Source organism: Puma concolor, chromosome A2, assembly GCF_028749965.1.
Source record: "Puma concolor isolate L17-30 chromosome A2, mPumCon1.1.hap2, whole genome shotgun sequence".
Lineage (NCBI taxonomy): Eukaryota > Metazoa > Chordata > Mammalia > Carnivora > Felidae > Puma > Puma concolor.
In genome coordinates, this window is record NC_141668.1 from 168214321 (window position 1) to 168223105 (window position 8785).

At 48.2% G+C, this 8785-nt stretch overlaps 1 protein-coding gene across 3 annotated transcripts in view; it reads right to left on the bottom strand.

Annotated features, from left to right (window-relative positions):
* The window catches only part of CATSPERD (catsper channel auxiliary subunit delta), a 42812-nt gene extending 34452 nt beyond the window's left edge, over positions 1–8360 (bottom strand). For 2 of the 3 annotated variants that reach the window (XM_086699360.1, XM_086699358.1), the window contains exons 1-5: positions 8168–8360; positions 5951–6005; positions 5053–5129; positions 957–1029; positions 88–202 (exon numbers count right to left, since the gene is read on the bottom strand). In XM_086699360.1, the coding sequence (XP_086555486.1) occupies positions 88–202; positions 957–1029; positions 5053–5129; positions 5951–6005; positions 8168–8241 (394 nt within the window). In that variant the 5' untranslated portion in view covers positions 8242–8360. Of the gene's footprint in view, positions 1–87; positions 203–956; positions 1030–5052; positions 5130–5950; positions 6006–7746; positions 8114–8167 lie in introns of those variants that run through there. The other variant, XM_086699359.1, reaches the window with a different exon arrangement.
* Between the last annotated feature and the right edge of the window lie 425 nt (positions 8361–8785).

Here is an 8785-nt window from a genome sequence, read left to right on the forward strand (position 1 = left end):
AAGGAGCAGCACTGTTTGTATTTCCAAAATCAACAACCTGTTCTCGGATGATCGCCAACAAAATTTTTTTGAAAACCACACATATACCTATAGATGCGTTCCAGGAATTGGCTTCGTAATCATAAACATAGACTTTTTGATCCACTACTAACAGCAACACCGAGCCAGCGATATGTGCCGATGTTACTTCCGGTATGCCGACCTAAAAATAACGACACGTAGGAGATCCGTGAGTGCATCTTTTGAGAGGATTTGGGAAGTGAGACATCTAGATGCGCATTTAAGAGACATGCATGCTATAGCAAGAGCTGTGTGGTTCCTAGGTGCTGGGAACGGTATATCCTGGGGTCGGAGCCAAAACTGGGCGGCGGTTGGAGTTGGTGTTCGGTGCCCTCGGATACCTGAATTCTCTCTAATCCCCTTCTTCCTTACCAAAACTTTCTCTGAGGGTAAAGCCTAAAGAGTAAGTAACAAACGATGAACATAAATGATAAACATGTTGCTTATAAGAGAAATATTGGCATTTTAATTGATGGCAAAACCTTCTTCGGCTAGGGCCCAGTGGTAGAATTTCTCAGGGTAGTTACTGAGAGGGTAAAGGTTTTTCTGTTTTGCTTTAGGACAATTAAGGGAGGGCCCAAGATTACTGTATGTAATCTATCCTTAACTCACACACTTCCCACAATTCTCTTCAGAATTGTCTCTTTTTTTCAGGAAAAAGAATAGAATAGAATAGAATAGAATAGAATAGAATAAATAGAATAGAATAGAATAATCAACCCTTCCTCTGGCTTAGAAATTGCTCTTAATGTCTTTCAAGAGGTACATTGTAATATAAGCCCCCAGGCTTACAAAAACAGACTAGTGTGATATTTCCAAACTGTATCTCCCCCCTCCCGCCACCCCCCAAGTTACTTATGTTGGGAATCTTTCAGATGGTTAAGTAAGATAACTACCTTTATTGATGTAGGGAGGGAAAGTGGAAGGAGACTACTTTTGAAATTATCTCTTGTGAAAAAAATTTGTCTTCTGAAATAGACAATAAAAGAGTTAAATTAGGACAATTTCATACAAGAAAAGAAAAGAGACAAAGATAGGCACTTTAAAAATGTTCTGTTGAAACAAAATACCCCCCCCTTTTTTTAACAAGGAACCATTTAAGTTCTATCTATCTATCTATCTATCTGTTTTTGCATGAGTAAACTTCTATAGACTGGATATTTGCATTCTTGAAATAATATTATTTTAAAAGTGTGACCATGTCAAATATAAAATTATATAAATGATATCTTTTATATATGTGACACTTGCCTTACCCAGGATGAACTTCAGTTTTGCCATTTATATGATTCTAATCCCACTGAAGTAAAAGGTTTCAGACTAGGAATGTGTGTGTATGAAAGAAACAATGTGTTCCCTCAGGCAGGAAAACTTTTAAGAAGTGAAAATTCATCAGGGTGCCTCGGTGGCTCAGTCGGTTAAGCATCAGACTCTTGATTTGGGTTTAGGTCATGATCTCACGGTTTGTGGGTTTGAGCCCCGCATTGAGGTCTGTGCTGACAGTGCAAAGCCTGTTTGGAATTCTCTCTCTCTCCCTCTATCTGTGCTCCTCCTCTGCACTCTCTCTCTCTCTCAAGATAAATAAACTAAAAAAGAAAGAAAGAAAGGAAGGAAGGAAGGAAGGAAGGAAGGAAGGAAGGAAGGAAGGAAGGAAGGAAGGAGTGAAAGGCCATCCATGAACATGGTATATTGCTTCCTTATCCAGAGCTCTTTCTCCTGCTCCCTCCAGGAGAGTTTTATGGTTTTAGACAGAAAGGAATTGCTGAGTTGATTCTTATGTGTTTTAAAGTTTCTGTTGTCACTGGGAATGATGTTTTTCATAACTGCTTTTTTTGAGTGTTCATGGCTAGTTTACGAGAGAGGTGTTGATTTTTTTTTTAATGTTTATTTTTTGAGATAAAGAGAATGTGAGTGAGGGCACAGGCTCACATGTGAACAGGGGAGGGGCAGAGAGAGAGGGAGAGAGAAATCCCAAGCAGGCTTGGTGCTGACAGAACAGAGCCTGACATGGGGCTTGAAACCCACAAACTGTGAAATCATGACCTGAGCTGAAACCAAGAGTCAGATGCTCAACCGATGGAGCCACGCAGGTGCACTGAGAGGTGTTGATGTTTTTAATATCTGTGTTGTATTTGGCCATCTTGCTGTACTCAGTGCTGCTGGTTAGTTCTTTGGATTTGGCAAAATGTTGTCTCTTTCTAATGTGTTTTGTATTTCACGTTTTTCTCTTGTCATAGTGCATTGGCTGGGACCTCCAATACATAGTTGAATGAGAGTGATAGGATTCTCTGTTATTTTTACCTTTATATTGTTTCTTTTACAGGGTTAGATACTTTCAGCAAGTATCCAGCTGACATCAAAACCAATAAAACACTGGGGGAGAAAAGAACATCATGGATTGTTGGGTGGAGCCACCCCCAAGACTCTTCCTCCTCTGAGCCACTAGATTCCATGTCCTGTTCTCCTAACCCTGTCTCCCTCCAGTGCTGCCTCCCAGGTCTGTCTCTGGACCACAGCCTCAGCCCCTCACTTGTGTCCTTCTGCTGTCTCCCCTCTCTGCTTCCTGTTCTCCACCCAAAGGTCTCAGGAAGCATATGCTCTAGGAACATCAACAAGTTATAATTTTAGGTTAACTGGCAAGGAACGGGATCGTCGTGTCTGAGAACATGTGCTGACCATTTTGACAGATTCTGCCAAATTGTCCCCCACAGGAGGGGGACCCACTTTGGCCTCATCCACGTTTGCCCTCATCCTCACCAGCACGATAGGCAAAACGTGACATTCCATAATTTTATTAAACATTAGAACGTCTCATGGGGCGCCTGGGTGGCTCAGTCGGTTGAGCGTCCGACGTCGGCTCGGGTCACGATCTAACAGTTCGTGGGTTTGAGCCCCATGTTGGGCTCTGTGCTGACAGCTCAGATTCTGTGTCTCCCTCTCTCTCTGCCTATCCCCGGCTCACGCTCTGTCTCTCTGTCTCTCGAAAGTAAGTAAACATTAAAAAAATTTTTTTTGAATTTCACATCAGTTCACGTCACAAAATACAATTCTACTTTTGATTTTTTTTTTACAATCATATAAAAATACAAAGACGATTCTTATCTTGCCAGCCCGGCAAAATCAGATGGCAGGCTGAATGTGCCTGGGAGGCCACAGTTTGTGACTCCTGCTCTAAAGCAGACATGATGATGGAAAGCTGTCCGACATGGTTGCCACCAGCTACACTGAGTGCTTGAAATGTGGTTAGTTTGTGGCTTTTTCACTGTATTTAGTTTTAATTAAATTTTTTGTTTAAATTTTTTAATGGCAGCACAATACACACAATATAAAATCTGTATTTCAAACTTATTTTAATGGTGATAAAATATACATAAAATAGACCATTATAATCATTTCTTTAGGGTGCAGTTTGGTGGCACTGAGCACAGTCACACTGTCATGCAGCTGCCCCCGCCATCCGTCTCCAGAACTTTCCATCTCCCCAGACTGAGACTCTGTCCCCATGAAGCACTGATTCCCCACCCCTACCCCACCCCTGGCTCCCACCATCCACTCTCTGTCTCTGCGGACGGGACTCCTCTAGGGACCCCTCACGAGTGGGGTCGCGCAGGATGTGTCTTTCTGTGTCTGGCTTCTGTCACTTTGCACAGTGACCCCAGGGTCCATCCACATGGTGGCAGGATGTCCTTCCCTTTTTTATTTTTATTTTTTATTTGAGAGCGAGTGAGAGAGTGCGCATGAGCCGGAGAAAGGGCCGGAGGGAGAGAGAGAGAATCCTAAACAGGCTCCACGCTCAGGGTGGAGCCCGATGCAGGGGACTGAATCCACAACCCAGGGATCATGACCTGAGCTGAAGTCGAGAGTCGGGGGCTCAACCCACTGAGCCACCTGGGTGCCCCAGAATGTCCTTCCTTTTTAAAGCTGAATAACGTTCCAGTGTGTGGGTGCCTCACCCTGTGTTTATCCATTCAGCTGCTGATGGAAACTTTAGATAGCCACGAGTGGCAAATCAAAGGACAGAATTCACATCTTATCAGGAGTAGCTGAGTCCTCACTTGGCCCAGGGCCTGGCCCCATCCCTCCCCCCTTCCGTGGCCATCCCCTCGGCCAGGCCTTCCCACCAGCGGTCATGTCCAGACTCTGCCTCCCTCACTACGCAGCCTCTCTCTCTCTCTGGTGACCTTTCTTCTCTCTTCGGTCTGTCTTGGCTTCCGGAGAGAGTGCCATCAACCTTGGACCTCTGTGTCCTTGCTTCCTCTCCCTTCTGCCCTGTTGCTGTGTTGGCTGTTTTCCCCACCCACGTGCCCTGCCTTCTCCGTGACATCCCTCCCTTCCTTGGCTCCTGCCTTCCTCAGCCTCTAGGTCTCCTGCTTTCCGACCGCCCTTTCTCTTCTCCCAGCGGATTCACCAGAACCTCTGGCTGCTGGACATGTGATCCCCGAGTGACTACGCCGTCACGGTGTTGCCATTGCTTTGCGTGCTCGGGCCCCCGTGATGACTAATCATATCAAGGATCCCTGACAGGAGGCACCGCAGTGTTGTCATTATTTTAGTTTATTTGCCGGTGTCTTCCTCTCTCTTCCTTTGGCCCCCACACCAACTCCGAGCTCCCTATAGACCAGTAACCAGCAACACAGGACGGAGAGCCATCTTCCGTAACGTTTGTTGAATGAATGGATGAATGAATGAGGGAAGATCTCACGTTTTTGTTTTTTTTTTTAATTTTTTTTTAACGTTTATTTATTTTTGAGACAGAGAGAGGCAGAGCATGAACGGGGGAGGGTCAGAGAGAGAGGGAGACACAGAATCGGAAGCAGGCTCCAGGCTCCGGGCCATCATCAGCCCAGAGCCCGACGCGGGGCTCGAACTCACGGACCGTGAGATCGTGACCTGAGGTGAAGTCGGACGCTTAACCGACTGAGCCACCCAGGCGCCCCCAGATCTCACGTTTTAATAGAAAGGACGGTAACGGGACATAAAATGGTCACTTACCCTAGATACAGGGCTATGTTTTTCTTGCAAGGATGTTTAATCAAGCGTGGTGTCCCCGATGAAAAATACAGATGGTCCTAGAGAGACAGTCACACAAATCTGAAGATCAGTAATAAGCACCCGATGAAAAGCAACTTCCAAATATAAAACATTGAAAGTGTAAAGGCGGAATTGAGGTAGGTGGATAATCGCGATGTAATTTTCCTGTTTTTATATCACACTCTGGTTACGTCAGATGTCATGCGGTGGGGGAGGGGAAGCCTGAGACATCTCTGTGCTGTATTTGCAACTTGCCGTGAATCTATAATTAGGTCAAGATAAAGTTAAAAGAGATTCACAGGCTAATGATTCATATCTCATTCCTTATGTATGTTACTGCTTACTTACATACATATGATCAGTTATTCGACAGAGAGGTCAGAGGACGAGGAATTATAAAGCTAACAAGGTAGAAAGCAGGAACTTGGAGAGGATTTAGAAATGCAGACATCGCTTCTGAAATAATGCCATGTCAGGAGGAAACGCACTTTAGCTGATGAACTAATTCTTTGTGCATCGTAGGGCACAGAGGGTGAAAAAAAAGTGCCCTCTTGCACTGCGTTATTTAAGCAAAGTAACAGTCTGCTTCCTGTTACTCCAGAGTTCAAATTAAATGAAACTGGAGAAAAACTCAGGTGATCTGAGTTCTAAACCCACTTCCACCTCCTGGCTGTCTTCATGTTACTTGATCTCTTTCAACTAGTTTTTTAGTGCAACGGGAAAGATGAATCTCTACTTCAAAGCGCAGTGGTGGGGATCAGATCGTGTTCTATGCCTGACCCAACACTGACACCCAAGAAACACTAGGAAGTGTTAGTTCTGGAAGTGAAAAATGAGACTGAAGTATGGAGCCACATACCCCTTGAATTTGCTGACTAACATGAAACACCTTTCCTGTCCTCACCGTGTGAATACTAGAGGTAAGTGACAAGAGAGACCATCTGTCATTTTTATTCAGCATGACTCCTACCAAGGTACCTCTTGGCTAACTCTAAAGCACCTGTTCCTGATGCTTTAGGGTCACGGGAGCCCCTGGAAAATCTGGTGCAACCGTGGGCCTTTCTCTCCCACAGACAGACATAGGTATACACAAAAATGGGGACGTAATTCCCAAGAGCTCATAAAGGCGCATTTGCAGACCCCATATTAGGAACTCCTACTCCCATGTTTTTGGGGTTTTTTTGGCTGTGGCCAGGGGCAGGGAGACGGTGCTGGTGGCTGGAAAATGCTGGTACAGCATCTTGACGTGTGCCAAAAGCACCTGGAGGCTTGATAAACCACAGATTGCTGGGCCCCACCTCCGATTCAGTAGATCCAGGGAATTCTAACAAATTCCCAGGTGATGCTGATGCTGCTGGTCGAGGACCACACTTGGAGAACCAGGGTGACGAAATGGGAGAATTGGACAGAACCCGTCTTTTCAAGTGTGGAGACAAATCCCACCGGTAAAACTTGCTGGAGACCTCTACTTTTCACTTGGTGGTTTTGTGTCTTTAGGTAAGTGTGTCTTTAATTTTGCTGGGTCTGTTTTCACATCTATAAAACAAGGTTGGAGCTCCGGGGTGGCTCAGTCGGTTAAGTCTCCAACTTTGGCTCAGGTCATGACCTTGCGGTTCATGCATTCGAGTCCCGCATCGGGCTCTGAGCTGACTGCTCAGAGCCTGGAGCCTGCTTTGACTTCTGGGTCTCCCTCCTCTCTGCCCCTCCCTGCTTGCACTGTCTCTCCCTCTCTCCAAAATAAATATTTAAAAACAATCTGAAAAAAAATTATTATTTGAACGTTAAGGAATTACTGCCCCATGGACTTTGTTGTAAAGGTCAAGTTAGGCCACGCACCAGAAGCTCACATCTACTATTCCATGGGCAGACAGGGCCCTGCCGAACAGCTTACTCCAGGCAGGGTTTGCCAGAGGGCAGGAACTCGGCTTTAACATCTGACTAGCTCCGTGGCACCCTGCAAACAGTATTTTTTGCATAAACCAAAATCTAAACATGTTCTGAGTAAGGAGTGAGATAAATACCCTCATGGAGCTGATATTCTACTGACAGCAGTAGACAAAAAATTGGTCAAAACAGTAACAGAAGTTAGTGATTGATAGCAAAAACCGGTGGGGGGGGGGCGCTTTAAATAAGATGTGCTGGGTGCCCCTGGGTAGCTCAGGCAGCTAAGCGTCCAACTTCCGCTCCGCTCATGATCTCACAGTTCAGGAGTTCCAGCCCCATGTTGGGCTCTGTGTTGATAGCTCACAGCCTGGGGCCTGCTTCAGATTCGGTGTCTCCCTCTCTCTCTGCCCCTCCCCTGCTCGTGCTCTGTGTGTGTCTCAAAAATAAATAAACATTAAAAAAAAAAAAAAAAAAAGAGGTGCTATTTAAGTCAGGATCAGAATGAGGAACCAGCCATGGAAGCAAAAGTGTGCCAGGCATAATGAGTAGCAAACACCAACTCCCCTGTCCCCAAGGCTGGACGGAGTTTGACTTGAGATGACTGGAGCACTGATTCACGGGTGGGCAGGGGCCACATCAGTGGTTCTCAAATTTGCAGGGGACGCTTGGCAGTAGCTGGAGACATTTTTGGTTGTTTGTCAAGCCTGGGGAAGGAAGCGCTCGCTGCCGGCGGCGGTGGGTGGGGGCCAGGGATGCTGCTCAACATCTTACAATGTACAGGACGGCCCCCCAAATGTCAGCAGCGCTGCTGTGGAGGAAAGCCTGGGCCAGATCATGCGGGAAACGCTGGCCGCGCAAGGAACTTAGGCTTTATCCTGGGTGCCACAGAATCGGGGCAGGGGAAAGACGAGATCAGACTCGTTTACAAATCCCTCCTGCGGCCAGAGCGGGCGAGGGAAAGCAGCGCACGGCCTGGGGCGGTGGCGGCGGACGTGGCCCAAAGGGGTGGGAATCGGGCCCAAGCTTCGATGCGGCAGTGGAGGGACTTGGTGAAGGGCTGGAGTTGGGGAGAAAGAAGGGGCAACACCAAGTTCGAGTCCTAGAACTAGAAACTGGGAAGCCTCCGCTCCAGGACAAGCCGGCCCCCTCCCCGACACTGGGCAACACCCCTCCCCGGGGAGGGCAGCCCCACCGGCACAGCTGCTGAGCTCCGGCCACCAAGCAGAGCCGCAAGGTCGCCGCCGCCACCAACATCAACACCAGCATCTCGTGTCAAGAACCGCCGGCGCGAAGGCACCTCAACCGCCGCTGCGTGTTGCCTCAAGGTTTGGGCAGGCGCCGACTGGAGCCTGCGCCTGCGCACTCGGCCGCCAGCGCAGGCGCACCTCGTCTCCCAGGGAACGCGGAGCCGCCCACCTCAACCGCCCCCCGTGGACGTGAGCGCCCTGGCGCTCTCGTTCTCTCCAGTTGGAGCGTGCGTTCGTCGTCCCCTGAACTCAGCACTGGGGCCCCTGCACACAGCCGCGCATGAGCAAGGTGGTGTAAGCATGCTCACAGCGTTCCCCGGGAAGCCCGAATCTGCACACCGGGACGCGCTCCGCAGCCTGAGCGCCTGTCGCCCGCGCGCCAAAACCCAAGTGTATACACGGGGCTCCCTACAAGTTCTTACAGGTGCGCTTGCAGCACTAGTGGCTCCAGGGGCCCTGGAGCGTGCCAACGCCCCCCCCCCCACGTGACCCAAAAAGGCTTTGAGCGCGTCAGCTGGCAGGTCGGGGGAGGGGAGGGAATGTAGCGGGAAGACTGGGCCCCG